Raw genomic sequence first — 18,111 nt, 5'->3', positions numbered from 1 at the left:
TCTGGCACTCAGTGAATTGACTACTATTATGTCTTGAGTTTCCTAGTAAGAGAAATGGGTATGCCCTAATTTATGCAATATATCTGGTATGGTAAAAATCAAATGCAATTTTGTAATTACTTATAAGATGAATTCAGAGGTGTCAAATTAATTTTTGATTCATCTTCAATTTGAAGTATCACTTAATATATTAGTTTGAAGTCTCAATAATCATGTTCTTATTTAATGAGATTTAGGTAAGAACTTGCATTCAAAATGAAATACATTTAACAGACTTCTCAGAATGTATTTATATAAAGCAAGTAATCACCCTTAAATCTATTTTGAACACTATTTTTGAACTCTGTTTTCATAAAGTTGTGCACATCTGTACGGCATAATTGCTATAAGATTTTTTGTTTGGTGATTATGTGTAAATGTTTCATTGCCTATCCATTGCCAAATAAGATGTAATTATAAGTGTAAATGCACAAAATACTGTTTTGAGTGTTTCCCTTTTAATTGGTTATTTTAATTTTTATTTCTAAATGCAAGAGCCATAAATAGTTTGTACTTTTCAAAATAGCTCCCATATGTACTTACAGAATGTATTATGTAAATCATAGTACTTTGTTAATCTATTATCTTATACCTATTACAGAAAGGTAAAATTTTTGAAATAAAAATAGCAATATGTTCAAGTGAAGAGCCAGAATATGATACTCTTAAATAATACAAAAGAATAGGAATATCTAAAGCTATATTACGAAAGTAAAATGTATTAATTTTTTGACCATCTTTAAAAGAACACAATATTTATTTCACAAAACAATTAAAAATACAGAGCTGTTGCTTTCTACCTTGCTGAGTAACTGTTTATGTTGAAAAAGGATTATCACATTAACACTATTGACATTACGCATATAGTAAATAAAATAAACCTCTGTAAGAAATTATGTTCCAAATTGTGAAATACAAATGTTTCAGAGTGCACAAAACTTGCATGAAAAAAACCTGATTAAAGCAACCAAATCCTTCTATTAGCTGCACTGAACCCCTAAAGCAATTTAGGAATTTGTTTCTTACAGACAATTAATCACATGCAGGCGTGCCAGATGAGAACTATTGATTGCCCTTTTCCAGGCTAGTGGCATTCAGACAGTAGACAGACAAATGCCCTAAGCAAGGAGAAGCATCTTTCTGCTTCTGCCTGGTGTAGCTTTTAATTGTTCTTTCCTAAAGTGTGTGACATTTTGTTGTTAATCTTTAGTGTAGAGCTTACTCCTTTCTTTTGGAGCAATACACATGTAAGTGTTATGTTTTTCACTTACCTTTACACCAAGGTCCTTCATAAGCTCAATCTCAAAATTGACTACATGATATGGTAGCCGGAACTGAGGGATTTCAGAGATACTGAAAATAAAAACGAGAAGCATTTGTGGGAAAATCACCAATTTAAAAAATGCAACATGTCTTTATTGATCAGTATTAAAGGAATAAGTATCTCTTCTGAGGGTATTTTCATATCACATAATGTGAGTGTGAGGACATCCACATTTTTATATGCATGACAGAATATGATATGGGTTTCAAGAGAAACAGTAGAAACTGATGTGGAAAATAAATAAAAACAATGAAAAACAAATAGTGAGTAGACAATTGGCCTATACTTTTAAGTTTATTACAGTATTTAGTTGATTTATTTACTAACACTTCTATAAATTCCTAAGAAAAAAGCTTAAAAAAACAAAAATTTGAAAGTATACAGTGTTTAATATACATATATATACATACACAAATATATATTCTATAACTATACCTCTAGCTTGTTCAAATTCAAATCTGTAACTTTGTATTATCATGCTGTTCAGGACATTACAGAATAAGTTCTGTAATGTGATCTACAGAATATTTTTACAGTAAAACAATCTTCTATGAAAGCAATGTGTCCCAAAAGGGTTCAGTCATTAAAAAGTAATCCTATTTGATATTGATTTGCTCATTGTTTTCTGTCTTCAAATACAATCACTTCAAGAGTTAATAGTTCATACATAGTATTAAAGGTAAGTTCAAATAACTTTTCAATATCTTATAGCAATAAAAAGGCTACATATGTTCATGAATATACAGCAATTCATGTAGTCATTCATCTATTCATCCAACAAGCATTTACAAAGTACCAGGTACAGTGTTAGCTGCAGTGATTTAATGGTGAATTTGACCAAATTACCACTTTTAATAAGCTCTCATTCTTGTGAGCAAAGATATATAAACAGATCATTACAACAGAATGTAGTACATTCAGTGAAAGAGCTATATCCAAGCACTATAGAGATTGATTTGTAAAATAAATAAATAACTGTTGAAGATGAACTTTCTGGATCATTCAGTGCAAGGTCTTCCAAAGTGCATCTGTAGTCTTTTCATTCTTTGGTGACTTAAGAACTTGATTATTCAATTAATTTCCATACATCAATCAGCAAGGCACCATGCTCATCTCAGTGCTATAGAAAATGCAAAGTACTGAACAGTACAAAATCTATATTAGCTCCTATATTAAAGGAGCTTTCTATCTAGTTAGGGTGTAAGATTATACATAAGAATGACTTAGGGCATAGGGTAAGAGAGAAAAACCTCCTAAGCTGATCTTTGGACAACCACACTACCTCAGCGGTTATCATAATGCTCTGGGCACCACACAGGACTCTGCCTTTGTAGGGTAGCAGAATATGCCCCTCCAAATATGCCACTTCAGCACAGGATTATTTTGAGCTGAAGATAATTAAGAAGAAACAGATACAAGAAAAGCTGTCCGGTCCCCTATTATCTGCCAAAAAGCAGTACATAAATTTGCAATGGTGTGTCTTCCTTTCCTGTACCAAGAAGGGCAAAACTCTTAATCACCAGGAGACAATTGTAGACCCTTACCAGACCAAAGATGGGCACCAAGAGGAATTTACATTACAAGCTTTACTAAATAACTCTTATGTTCCATTGGTTTCCCCCATATATTTACCTTCTCACAGTTTGCTGTCCCTAAAAGCATAAACCCCTTTTCCTTTGTCTTGTCACTTCTCCACAAATTTATCATTCTTTGTTAAGATGCTACATAGGGGCTTTGCTGGTGGTGAGGTGGCTGGGAGTCCGGCTGCCAATGCAGGGGACACGGGTTCAAGCCCTGGTCCGGGAAGATCCCACATGCTGTGGAGCAACAAAGCCCGTGCACCACAACTACTGAGCCTGTGTGCCACAACCACTGAAGCCCACGTGCCTAGAGCCCATGCTCTGCAACAAGAGAAGCCACTGCAATGAAGAGTAGCTCCCCCCCCAAACGCAACTAGAGAAAGCCTGCACTCGAGACCCAACGCAGCCAAAAATAAATAAATAAAATCTATCTTTAAAAAAAAAAAAAAAAAGATGGTACATAAACCTCAAGTTCTGACCCCCCTTCTCTGAATGACTCATCACTGAGTTCTCCCACATGTATGTACATGTGTTAATAAACACTGTTTTTCTCCTTAATTTGTCTTATGTTAGTTTATTTCACAAGGCAACTACTGACCTAAGAGGATAGAGGATATTTTTTTTTCCTCCCTGTACCTTCCGAGGCTAAGGAGAAAAATTCTTAAATAGTATGGATTATATAAGTAGGCACAAACAGACACCCAGTCTTGATAGGCCTGGGGGTCTGCAGAGGAGAGACTGAAAATGGACTAACATTGGAATCTGATGAAAGTCCTCAAAAGGCTAGACACGAAAGCAAAAATTCTAGCTAAATAAACCAACCACAGCAAGGTGAGCCTCTAAATACAGACAGATACACTGTGAGGCTGAGTACCTTCCTCTGACTTGGGATTTTTATGGGTTCTGAATAGAAGTACATGATATGTAAGTAAAAAAAATGATGCTAGTTTAGGTCAATGGTTCTAATTTAAGATATGGCTCTGAAACAGCAGGTTAATGAAGCAGGAACAATTTTTCTATTGACCAGAAAGAAAGGAGAACACTCTCAACCTAGCAAGAAGAAACCAGAGCAAGGAGGAAGTATAACTCTGAAAGTTGAAGTAGCCAGCAGAGCAAATGGAATGCCAGGCTGCTAGGGCTTGAGCAGCTCTGCTTAGAATCACATACTGCCCTGAAAGCGTTGTAGCCCACACTTACTTAGCACATGTGTTATGAATAAATGTGTGAGAATCACATTTCCAAGCATCTTCTATAGGAAATAAGAGTAATGTGAGATACTAAAAAGAGTTAGATTTGATCATAATCAAGTAGGCAGGGGATAAGGAGGTAATTATTGATTGTTATAAACATGACACAATTATATTCACCAATGGATGAGGTCAGCAGACAGATGGGCGAAACACACACACACACTCACACACACACATACTCTCATGGTACAACGTGACAAGTATCAAATACCAAATGTGAACGAGAGTGTTTCAAAGGAGAATTAGCTTATTGCAAGATGAGATAATCAGGTGAAATGTGACATATGATCAGCTTTCAGACAAGTGAAGGCATCTCAAGATGAGGAAAATGGTAAGGAAGGAGGAACAGAATGGGGAGGAGGGGAAAAAAAATGTGTACATGCTGTGTTCAGGGGATGGGCAATGGAGCAGAGGGGTGTCAGCAGGCTTTAACAGGAACACTACCACCCCAGAGACCAGGCAAATTCCTCCTCATTTCAGAGCTCTAAATGCCATCCATATGTGATGGCACCCACATTTTTATCCTCAAACCTAAATTCCAGACCTTTATATTCACTTGGACATCTAATAGGTATCTCAAATTTTTTATACCCCAAACTAAACTTTGGTTCCTCCACCCCAACACACGTCCTCAGACAACTCCTTCCTATGAGCTGCTCAACCCTATACTCGTACTCTATTCTCTTACCCACATCACACCAAGTCCAGGTGCAGGCAATAAGGAGGTACACTGTTTTTAGACGATTTAAAAAGTTATGAAACTGACAAAAATAAGCCTTTTTGTATTATCACCATGAGCAGGTAACTCTAAACAAGTCAGTGATATTCTAAACACTGTCTCCCCCCAAAAAACTCTTTGGTGGATCTAAATTCTAAATAATGGCTACAGTTGCTATAGAGTTTTAGTAATAAATGTTTTTAAAATAAATATCCACATGTGTCAGGTCTACAGTCTTCCGCTCTACCAGCTGAACTATTGAAGGTGAAGCAATTATACTCCAATAAAGATGTTAAAAAGATGTGTAAGCTTTAAATAATCCCAATTTTATTACCCATTCATTAATAAACTGAGTTCTACAGAACAGTTAATAGGGAGAACTCCAGTTAAACAGCAACCACTGGCACAGGCTGATTCACCTACAAGCATATTCCTCATTCCAATGGCCATAGGCAGCATGTGTCTCCACCCCTGCAAGACTACGTATTCCAGTGTTTAAACAGTTGATCTGAGATTGATAAAATGATAACACATGAAGCAACATGAATCTACTTCAATTCTATCATTTTGTGTGGCCAGAAGTTTTTAACTTGGGTTTAAAATAGTGAAACTGTGAACTATACCTTTAATATTGAAATTATTTTGTTTTAATTGTTAATATTTTGTTTTATGGGAGTGAATAAAAATAATTATAATCACCAATTATTACATAATTCTCTTTGAAAATTATTTTATTGTACAGACTAGAGGATAAACATATTTTAAAAATTATCTATTCCATATATCAAATGCTCTAGGGACAGCACTAAACTGCCATTTTTGAAACCCCCTCATGCATTTATAAACACCTGACATACTCTATATTTGGTTTATTGTTGCATTATTGTCTACCCCCCCACTACCAGAATACAAGCCCCATGAGAACAGGCACTTTGCTTTATTTACCTTTGTATCTCTAGGGCCCGAGACAATGACCAGCACATAGTAGGAGATCAATAAATAAAAAAGTAAGGAAGGAAGGAAGGGAGGAAGGAGGGAGGAAGGGACAGAGGGAGAGTACCCTCAAGACTGCGTATTGAGAAAGGGGATACAAGGACAGAAGATGGAATTTAATTGGAATGGTTACTTCCCAAGTTTGTTGTACTTATAAAAACAATCATTCTTCTATATGTGCTCTTTTAACAATCTAAAGTTTTGAAAGAAATCTTCCTTGTGGCCACAAATCCTTTAGTACAATTAGTGGAATGCCCAGATAAGCTAAAAAAATAATCGTTCTTATATGTTCATGTTTCTTTCATCTAAATGGAATTAACCAGTAACAACCTCCTTCCATTCTTTTTAAAGCACGATGCTCATACTCCGATAGAACTTTGCTTTAGTTTATTACGCTAAGGTACCACACTTTAAATCTGTGTTACATAACACATGTTCTCAAAATATTTTCTATGACCAAATCTATTTCACCTAAACCCCATTTCCTTATTGTGAATCCATAGGTTGTCTTTTTGTTTTGTTGATGATTTCCTTTGCTGTGCAAAAGCTTTTAAGTTTGATTAGGTCCCATTTGCTTATTTTTGTTTTTATTTCTTTTTCCTTGGGAGACTGATCTAAGAAAACATTGCTAAGATTTATGTCAGAGAATGTTTTGCCTCTGTTCTCTTGTAGGACTTTTATGGTGTCATGTCTTATATTTAGGTCTTTAAACCATTTTGAGTTTATTTTTCTATATGGCGTGAGTGTTTTAAGTTCATTGATTTACATGTAAGCTGTCCAGGTTGCCCAACATCAGTCGTTGAAGAGATTGCCTTTTCTTCATTGTATATTCTATAGAGTTCCATTTATTTTAAATAAAGCAAACTCCATCCAATTTCTAAGCTTAATATGAATTTCTGAAAATCAGATACAAAGTGAATATTTTCCATTTCAGTGTATGAATCTTCATGGGAATAAATGATTATGTGACTGAATCCTGGTTTAATAATGATGTTGATTAATAGTAAATAATAATATGGTATCTATGAGATAAACACTGCATAAATGTACATTAAAATGGAACATTTTTAGTAGACTCTAACATAATTATAATCAAATGCAAAACTTAAAGAGACTGGAGAATGAAAATACATGACCAGGACAGCACGTCTGTGTACACAACAAAATGAATCATCCAATATTCTGTGGAGTTTGGTTTCCCTATCTCTAATTTGCATAGTTTTCACATATATATATCGCCATTAAAGGAAAGATTCACAGGGGTGAAATAAGCTTTCTTTTTTTTTTTTAAAAGATTTTTTTGATGTGGACCGTTTTTTTAAAGTCTTTATTGAATTTGTTATAATAGTGCTTCTGTTTTATTTTTTGGTTTTTCTGGCCGTGAGGCATGTGTGATCTTAGCTCCCTGACCAGGGATTGAACCCGCACTCCCTGCATTCGAAGGTGAAGTCTTAACTGCTGGACAGCCCGGGAAGTCCTGAAATAAGCTTTCATATGATTGGTTCCTCTATTCATAAAATATTTTGCTGAGATTTCTCTTAAATTCACAGAACTAGACAGAGAAATTTTAAAATAAATATTGCTTAAAGCCAACTGCAAATTTAAAGTGAATAATGAAATCAAAATTTGAGCATTTGGAAAAAGAACACTTAAAATACCATCTGTGAGCCTGAAGTTCCTATACGATTACAAACCAACAATGTTCATAATCATTTTACCCCATCATTTTTGACACTGTGAACATGAAATAAATGTAGGCATTACCTTAAACCACCAACGTATTCTTGTTTTTCAAATATAGTGATGTCAGAGTAGCCTAATCGAGCCAAGAAGGAAGCACAACTTATACTTGCAGGCCCAGCACCCAAAAGAGCAATCTTTGCAGAATAGGCTTCAGGCATTTTTTCTGGGGGAGGCAGAAAATGACTCCTGATTTGTGGGATATTCATTGCTTTGAACACCTACGGAGAAATCAATTGGCATGGTTAACATTTTTAAGCTAACTTTTACATCCTCAAACATAGTTTTAATGTTTCCAATCCATTTGTGCTTTTAATAGAAATAAGCAGTACATTTTAAGTATTAGCATACTTAGAAGTTATATTGGGTCAAGCCGATGGCAATCTATGCTTGACTAACTCTTTCTCAATCTTTGACATTCCTGTCTAAGGTCCTCTAGGAAGCATTCCTGACTCGCTTTCCCTACTCCAGCCCTGGTCCAAGTTAAATGCTCCTCCTCTAAGCTCCTGTATCATACCGTGTATGCTATTAATGAAACCATTTACCACGTGTGCCACGTTTCCATGTTAGCGGAACATTAGTTCTTGAGTCATAGAATATGTCATATATAAAAACACACACATATAACTTATTAACTATTTGTTTTAAATATTTTTAGAAACATGTTACCATTGTATAACCAGCAGTGAGCACTAACCTGGCACATAGGCATTCAGTAGATAATTTATGACATCTGCTTCTGATAGATTAGCTTTTGAAGAATAACATTTCAAAAATATGTTAGAAGCACTGGAGAGGCTCTGAAGTAAGCCTGACTAGAGGAGCCAAGATCTCAGAAAAAAGTGAACAGCAGAGAAGTGAGGTGACAGTTTAGGAGTTACTTTTACCCTGAGGGAATTCGCCACTTCTTAGCAGAGTGAGGAATCTTGTAGATAGATGACCACGGCTCAGAAGAGACAGAAAGAGAGATTTTAGCTAATTTTCTAGGACTAGAGAGACACAGTGTTTATAAACAAAACAAATTTCTATAAAGCAGAAGGGAGCTTTCTGCACTCTGAGAGGCCAGAAGAAACAACTGGAGTACAGGAGTAGCTGAAGAAGAAAAAGTCCTAGTAAACACCTTAGCATACAGCTGAAACTTCTGGAGGGCTGTACTCTGCAAGTGGGGCAAACCAGAGGAAGACATGTAACCCAACCTGATTTAGATGAAGGTGATAAGGTCTCACTTCTGTCTACCTCCCAAATGATAGGGTGAACCTTCTGTGGAGGATAATAAGTCAACTGCAACATCTACAAATTTTCATATACGAGGCCTGACTTTTGATCAAAAAAGCCCAGGCTTCTCATTAACTAAGAACTGCCAACAACTCAGAAAACATAAAGATATGCATACATAATCCAGTAAGTGTAGTTATCAAAGATAGACTTTAGAATAACTATAATGAACATGTTCAAAAAATACATAAGAATGTGAACTTCACCAGGAAACTTGAATTTGTTTTTAAAAAAAAAGAAATTTTAGAAAAGAAAAAAATTCAAAATTAAAATTGAAAACTAAATAAATGTACTTAACAGTAATTTGAACACGTGAGCAAAAATGGACTCATAAACTGAAGATGAGTCAATGTTTTGTTCTGTTATTTGTAAATTATTATTGCACTGGATTTTCCCCCTTAGCTTTATAGTAGGGTGCATCAACCTTGGTAGTTTCTGATGAACTGAATATTTGAATGAAATTTTGTAAACTTCATCACAAACACAACATGTTTAGAGGTCTGGCTTTAAAATTATGCTCTTGGGGTTGAGTCATGACCTCCATCATTCTCACGGTGTACAGTATTGAATAAGTGTTTTAACATCTCCATGCTTCAGTCTCCTCAAACTGTAAAGTGGGGTTAATAACATCTATCTCATAGGGCTAATATGAGGATTAAATGAGTTAATACATGTAAACCTAATCTGAGGGTTTCTCTGAATGCCAGGGCACAGTAGAATTTTACCACATAGTAGGCTTCCAGCAAGATTTTGATGAATTTCAAAATTCCTGAACTCCAGTGATAGTTACTCATTTCAACAAATGAGTAACACATGCAGTTCTTCCTCAGTGATACAAAAGGATGGTTATTTATAGGTTGTTTGTAAGTGAATAATCTTGAGGAACATTTTAAATAGATTTCCTTGTATAATCGCCCTGTGGTTTCTGACTTTTCACTCATTTGGAAAGTGCATTTCTTTCATCACTCCATATTGACTTTACTAGCATTTTCCCCATAATTTTCATATTATTTTGAGGCAAGGGAGAAATTATCCTGATTTTTAAAATGCAAAGACTGAGACACAGAGAGGGGCCATGTAATATTCCCCCAAGCCTCCTCACGTTCTGGAGACAGAAACAGTATAATTTTCTAATAATTATGCAGTGCTCTCTAAATGGAAAAGGACATAATATGGTAAATGCAAAGATATTTACTGATTCTAATTTGAGAGTATCCTTTTTCTCATTTAAATATTTCTTACGTTCTAAAATGGTACTTAATGGAAATAAACACAAATATTTGGTAGCTATATTTCTTCCTCAGTTACTCTACTTGTTCTTATAAACCAAGCAATAGCAACTATAAATTACAGGGGAATCATGACAAAGTTTTCTTGGATATTTCAGAATATCTCCACTAGTTGAAGGATATATTGTAAAAGGTTAGTTGTATTCAACATATCCCATAAGAGTTTTATATTTTTGCAAGTATTTAACTTGATTTTATTATAGAAAAAAACATAATTTCTGGTCATTTCTAAAGAGATACTATTTCATCAGTGTAGGTCTAAGAGAAACCTTAAAAAAATAATACATTGGTTTTCATTTTGCTGGTTTCAGTTTCTTTGAGTTAATTAATTAGCAATATGACAGTCTGGTTACCTTTTGAATGCTTAAATGGAAAGAGATTGTTATTTGTGCATCCAAAAGTAAGTTACCTCAAATTACATGCCTTCTAGGAGATGCTTCTATGTAATTTTCTTTGTAACTTGCTTCCTTTTGTGAAAGAAGTCAAAGGAAGCACTGAGTACATACTATTCACCACACTCATCCTTAGAAAAGAAATATTCTTGGGCTGTCTGACAGTTTCTTCACCACAATTAAACAAGGGACACCAAAAGTGGGAACTGTGTTTCAAACACATGAGAAATAAGGAAAACTTCATGCTATGGCAAATTTTTAGTTATCAAAATTATTAATGCATTAGTGATTCTTAAAAAATGTTGTTTCATTATGTTCTTATTATTAAAATAGACATTATTGTGAGACATCGCTGGCATGGTAAAAATACTGTGTAATTTGAAATCAGAATATTCTGTTCCATTAAATTTCCACCTTAATTTGGTAAATATCTTTATGTGCCCTCTATACTAGTATGAATAAGGCAAACACAGACCTTCCAGTAAGTAGTTCCCTGGGTAACAGGGTACTCATATGTCTTAAATATAGAAAAATTATTACAATGCAATCTGTCCATGTGTAGGGTTCATTTTTGTACATGGTGCTGTTGGAGCTGGTGAGAAAGAAATGTTATCCCAGAAGGGAAGAAAGATAACACCTTAGCCAAATCTTAAAAAAATGACACGTTATTGTGGAGAGGATTTCACCTCTCTAAATGTCAGCTCTAAAATTAAGAGAGTAATAATTACTTCAACAATTTATTGTGAAGATTGAATAAATCAATGATGATAACCTCCCGGGATTAATGCTTTCTCTTTATAAGGCACTCACGTAGGTGCTTAACATTTATATCTCCAGCCCTAAAAATCTTTAAAGTTAGGTATCATTGCTCATTTTATAGACAGCAGAACTGATTCTTAACTTATTAGTCTACATTATAGTTCATAGTTTTATTATGATTAAACTATATGTTCTATTTGTGATTTAAGGCTACAACTGAATTGAATAGTTAAGCTGACAAAATACAATTAGAAAACATAGGTGTGTGTACTTTGGTTATGAGCAACTTTACTGATCCAAAATCATATGTAGGTTCAAACTAATCAGTGCAAGCACTCATTTGCCTTCAGAATTTGCTCATGCTGTTCTCTGTGCCTTGAATTCTCACCCACTCCCAACTTTACCATACTTGATGAACACCTTTCAGGATTCGGTTTAAATTTCACTTTCTCAACTCAGCTTCCCCTCCCTGCTAGACTATCTGTTAGGGTTCCTAGCTACTGGCTCCCACAGTATTGTCTGACTGCCCCCTCTCCGCACTTCATTGTAATTTGCTTGCTTTATTGTCTTTCTCACTAGGCAATAAGCTCCCTGAGGGCTAGTATCATTCCTATCTTGTTCATCACTGTATCCTTAGCACCCAGACACTGCCTAGTACCTAGTTAGTCACTCAAATATGTGTTCATTGCTGGAGTTGGAAAATAAAGCTGCCGGGGGTCAGGCAATCCACGCTACAGCTTGCTGGGGACAAAAAGAGAGCAGGGAGGCAACAGAGAGTGATGGAGACATGGTAGACTGGAGAGATCATTCCCCCGTCCTATCAGCTTCAACTGATTTTTAATATGATTTTTCAAGAAACAGCAGTAATGGTTAACTACTTATAAGCAGGTCAATAAAATAATAAAAGAACAGTAATTAGAAGGCAGCCATAATTGAAATGTACTGGTTGTTATGTGATATGCCAGATAATCATTTACTAAACTATTTTCAAAGAGCCAGGTTTTCTTTGTAGATCACCATTATTTTTGCTCTCATGTTCTATTTCATTATTTTTCTATTATTTTCAGTTTCCTTCTTCTACTTTTTCCACATCTACCACCAACACATCCCTCCTCCACCTGTTTCCTCTCTCTCTAGCTTCTTGAAATGAAACCTGTTTACTTATATATAATCTTTATCTCTTCTGTTATATACACTTAACACAATAAATTTTCATGTAAAAATGGCTTCAGCTACATTTTACAGGTTGTCAATGGAAATTGTGTCATTCAGATCTAAATATTTTATAATTTCTATTGTGATAACCTCTTTAACCCATGAGCTATTTACAAATGTGTGTTTTAAATTTGTTGCTATTACCTTCATTTTGACAATATTTTTATTTTTCATTTCTAATTTAGTTGCATTGTAGAAAAGTGCAGTCTGTATGTATTTATTTGGAAACAATATATACATATATGTCCACACACATATATATCTATATGCACTCACTCTATATTAGTTGGGTACAGGAACCTTTCTGGATTTATTAAATCAATCTAATAAACTTTACTCAAAAAAATCTTACAAATTTTGAGTAAGGCCATATTGTAATGTATATGTAAGTTTATGAATTTTATACTTTTAAGACATTTATTCTTCTTTTCATTGTTTTTCTCTTTATTTTTATTAGTACACTTTCCCTAAAATTCCACTTTTGTTACATATGAATATGACTACATTAACTTTTTTATGGTTACTATCTTGCAAGGTATTGCTTTTTTCAGCCACCTTATTTTCAAGTTATCTGATAAGGTCTTTCTCTTTTAAACATCATATAGCTGTTTGGAGTACTTATTTTTAATCCATAATAAAGTCACTTACGTTTTAATAAGTAAACTTAATAAATATGTTATTATGATTAATTATATATTTGTACGTATTTCTACTATCTGCTTTGTGTTTCCTGTTTACCATATTTTGTATTTGCTTCTCTCTCTCGTTTTTTATTTTTCCTTTCCTGTCTCTCACTGGATTAAGTTTTCTACCCACCCACCCCTCTTTGATTCTATGATTTCTTAGAAGTTACAGGTGGTATTTCTATATTTTTTGTGATTACCTTTTAATTTTTAACATAGATATTTCAATGTTTTTAAAACATTGAAGAGAGATATCAAGTATCTCTCTCCTCCCAACACAAAAGGCCCTTACCACCCTTAACTGTGCTCTACCACACCCACCTCAAACACCTTCCTTGTCAATTTTATATAAAATTTTATCTCTATCTTTTTTAACACCCCAAAATGAGTTGTTATCATTACCTTACAGTCAATAATTTTATTTACCACCATATTTTTCTGGTTTATTTCCTCACCATTATTTCTTACATCTCTCTTTCATTCCAAGTTTGTCTCAGTCATGCTGAAGCATAACTTTTAGCAGTTCTTATAACAAGGTGAGTAATAAGTCACCTTAGATTTTAAATGCTTAAAATACCTTTACTCATGCTTGTATTGTTAAGGGAGAAATACAGTTCTTTATCTTAGTTCTTTATAAAAAGTGTTCTTGGCTTCTAACATCTATGGATGCTGATGAAAAATCTGGGGTCAGTCTAAATGTTGTTTGGTTTTAAAGTAATCTGTTTTCTCTTTTTCTGGAAGCTGCTTCTTTTGAGATCTTTGGTATTTCACAATATTATAATCGTGTGTCTAATAGAGGGGCTTACATCTTTCCTTTCTTTTGGAAAATTCTCTACCATAACTGCCTTAAGGCTGCTCTTCACCAATCTCTTTCTATTCCATTTCTAAATTTAACTTTTTACTGGTATTTTTACTACAGTGAATATTTCCAATCAACTATTTTTCATACCAAATTCATTGTTTTTTTTCATAATTTTACCTTATTTTTATGGATATTATTTTCTGTCTATTTGTTTTAAAGGCCTGATTGTGGTAGTATTTGGTTTCATTAGGACAAAATCATCTATAGGTTGAGTTTTTTGATTATCACTGGCAGCATTAGCTTTTTTAATGTGGCTTTTGGGCTTTTTGTTCCAGACTTATTCTGAGACAAAGTTTTCTGTCTTTGCACTTACCCTCTTGCTTCTTATGTACAGTATACAGTGGCCTCCACCCAGCATCACTCCTCTCCCTCTACCCCACTGCAGAAACAGGTCTCTAACTGGAAGCCCAGGGCTCCAGTCCCCAGGTGAGATTTAGAGGTAACACAGAAGCAAGTTACTGGGCCACTAGGCACATGCCCAAAACACTGGGGCACAGCTTTCATAGCTTATCTTTGTAGCTTCATATAAGCCCTAGCCCTGCATCTATTTTTTTTTAAAACTTTCTACCAGGGTTAGGTAAATCCAGTCCTCTACGATGCATAATGTTTTTGGTACTTATTATCCCACACCAGTCAAACTCCCCAGCAGCCCCTGATTGTTTGCTTATGCAGAGCCTAGCAGCCAGTGGCCCAAGTCCCCTGTTTACTCTTGAATATTTCTATACCATTTCTGGCCCCAAAAGGTATTTACCTTCCTTTTTAGTTCAGCTACTAACTTTTCTTGTGTGCTTATTATATTTCATTTATAGTTACGCTTTGGAGCAAATGGGTATTTAAATTTTAACTCCCAGCATAATGGCTCTTACAAGTGATTCATGCTGATACACTATTACTGCTTTGTACTACTTTATACTACTACTCATCAAATATATTTGCAAAAAAAATACATATTTTTAAGTTGTTAAGATTCAAACGAATGAAAGTCCATCCTTCTACACTGTAAGGTGCCCACAAGAGTATATATATTTGAACTTATAAAAAAAAATTCAAAAAACATTAATAGCAAATCTTAATAACCATGTGATTTCGGTAAATTTCAATGTTATTGCCCCAAATCTCTGAATGTATTTTTATGTGCTAAAACTCCAGATACTAATATATAGTTTTAAGACAAACTAAAATGTTGTGATGAAAATCATCTAACTATTTATCCATCTTGCAGGTTTAATTATTCATCATTGTGCCAGCACTGAGTATTTTTTTTTAATTTTTACTGGAGTATAGTTGCTTTACAATGTTGTGTTAGTTTCTACTGTACAGCAAAGTGAATCAGCTATATGTATACATATATCCCCTCTTTTTTGGATTTCCTTCCCATTTAGGTCACCACAGAGCACTGCGTAGAGTTCCTGTGCTATACAGTAGGTTCTCATTAGTTATCTATTTTATACATAGTATCAAGAGTGTATATATGTCAATTCCAATCTCCAAATTCATCTCACCCCCCAACCCCGCACTGAGTATGTTTAATAGATTTCTAAAGATTTTTGGAAAAGAATGTCAAATATTTACCAATATCTTTATCAAGACATTATTCCTTTCTATTAATCATTGCATTAAGACCAAAAGGAGAGACACAAATGAAGCCTGTACAGGCATTACTTGTGTTTGCATCCTCAAGAGCAGCCCTCTTGATTTTATTTATACAAACTATTGATTTTATTACTCTTTAATGCATATCTTTCATGTACTTCTTATTTCTCTCAGAAATACTTTTTTTTCTTTTCTATGAACAGTATTCACAAACTATTGATAACACTTTTTTCAAATAGGAGTGGTATGGAGAAATTTTATTCAAAGATGATACAAGTTTGGGACAATAAGGCAAGTGTGAGATGTCATCAAATCTAACAACTATTCGCTAATCCATATTCTATTTATAGATGAACTGCAAAAGGCATTAGCCATAAATATTGGTTATTATCCATAAATAGTGGTTATCATCCACTATCATGGTAACATATCTTAGATTATACACATGAACTAGCAGATCTTATTGACCAGTTTGCCAAACTGTATCATAAACGTGTTAGACTCATTCTTAAATGTACTTATAGACCAGTTATCACAAAAGCAGGCTTACGTTTTCCTAATTAACATAAAACTTTAGGTAAAAGCTTAAACTTCAGGGCTCTCAATTGCACGGGTCCCTTCCAAGGCCCTGCCTTTAAATTTGTAGCAGTACTTTTGTGTAATTCTTCAAAGAAGGAACCCAAAGTTTATCATCTCAGGCCCCATGAAACCTGAATACTGGCTGTATAATAATCCTTCAACGGCAAGAAGAAAAGAAAAAACAAAAGCTTCCTGGTAACATATATAAATAAAGAAAACAACTAAGCCATATGTGTTGGTCTTACACAACTTATTTTAAAATAGTTGCTTCATATCTAACAGAAAATGAGGTACAGTGACCTCATTTTGTGAGTTGTAAGGTACAGTGACTGAGGTATTTGTGGCTGAGTCAACAAGGTATAACACTGTGAGCCTGCAGCCAGAAAACCCAAGTTTACGTTGACTTTGTATCAATGACTTATAACATTAGGCGGGACAAGTGACAGTTTGTGAAATAATGGGAATTAGATGCTTTGTGCTCTGGATCTGCCCTTTATTACATGTGAACTTGTGTAAGTCTCTTGTTACTCATACAAAAAAATGAGGGTGATAACATTTACCTAGAGGGTTATTTTGAGTATCAGTCAAGTTCTAAGTAAAGTACCTAACATTGTCCAGGGCTAAAGGAGTTTGTTTAACAAACTATGATTTTCTAATCATTTTGATCCTTGGTTTCCTCATGCCCCAAATGGGAAAAACATTGGCTAGTTTACGTGTCTTAATGGTTGTTTTTCAACATTTTAAAGTGAGATATGATAAAAAAGCATTGAAGTGCTATGCAAGTATGGAGTATTATGATGCTACATTTTCCCCCTACCTGATCCTATCCTTTGTACTAAGGTCTAATCATCTCCAAAACCAAATTTCAAAAATTAATGAAGATTAGAGAGGGGAGACAGCAGACGCAAGAAGAACTACAATCCTGCAGCCTGTGGAACAAAAACCATATTCACAGAAAGACAGAAAAGATGAAAAGGCAGAGGGCTAAGTACCAGATGAAGGAACAAGATAAAACCCCAGAAAAACAACTAAATGAAGTGGACATAGGCAACCTTCCAGAAAAAGAATTCAGAATAATGATAGTGAAGATGATCCAGGACCTCAGAAAAAGAATGGAGGCAAAGATCAAGAAGATGCAAGAAATGTTTCACAAAGACCTAGAAGAATTAAAGAACAAACAAACAGAGACGAACAATACAATAACTGAAATGAAAACTACACTAGAAGGAATCAATAGCAGAATAACTGAGGCAGAAGAACAGATAAGTGACCTGGAAGACAGAATGGTGGAATTCACTGCTGTGGAACAGAATAAAGAAAAAAGAATGAAAAGAAATGAAGACAGCCTAAGAGAACTCTGGGACAACATTAAATGCAACAACATTCACATTGTAGGGGTCCCAGAAGGAGAAGAGAGAGAGAAAGGACCAGAGAAAATATTTGAAGAGATTATAGTTGAAAACTTCCCTAACATGGGAAAGAAAATAGCCACCCAAGTCCAGGAAGTGCAGAGAGTCCCATACAGGATAAACCCAAGGAGAAACACGCCGAGACATATAGTAATCAAATTGGAAAAAATTAAAGACAAAGAAAAATTATTGAAAGCAGCAAGGGAAAAATGACAAATAACATATAAGGGAACTCCCATAAGGTTAACAGCTGATTTCTCAGCAGAAACTCTACAAGCCAGAAGGGAGTGGCATAATATACTTAAAGTGATGAAAGGGAAGAACCTACAACCAAGATTACTCTACCCAGCAAGGATCTCATTCAGATTCAATGGAGAAATCAAAAGCTTTACAGACAAGCAAAAGCTAAGA

The 18,111-nt window shown here is 34.6% G+C and overlaps 1 protein-coding gene across 3 annotated transcripts in view; it reads right to left on the bottom strand.

Annotated features, from left to right (window-relative positions):
- Positions 1–18,111, bottom strand: part of DPYD (dihydropyrimidine dehydrogenase) — an 825,900-nt gene that overhangs the window by 582,864 nt on the left and 224,925 nt on the right. For all 3 annotated transcript variants that reach the window (XM_089919140.1, XM_022553288.2, XM_089919145.1), the window contains 2 exons: positions 7,669–7,865; positions 1,311–1,392 (listed from right to left, as the gene is read on the bottom strand). In XM_089919140.1, the coding sequence (XP_089775266.1) occupies positions 1,311–1,392; positions 7,669–7,865 (279 nt within the window). The remainder of the gene's footprint in view (positions 1–1,310; positions 1,393–7,668; positions 7,866–18,111) is intronic.

This window comes from Delphinapterus leucas, chromosome 1 (genome assembly GCF_059928025.1).
Source record: "Delphinapterus leucas isolate spDelLeu-1000000601 "Yukka" chromosome 1, BTC_Dleu_Yukka2, whole genome shotgun sequence".
Taxonomy (NCBI): domain Eukaryota; kingdom Metazoa; phylum Chordata; class Mammalia; order Artiodactyla; family Monodontidae; genus Delphinapterus; species Delphinapterus leucas.
This window is presented reverse-complemented; position numbering and strand designations above follow the sequence as displayed.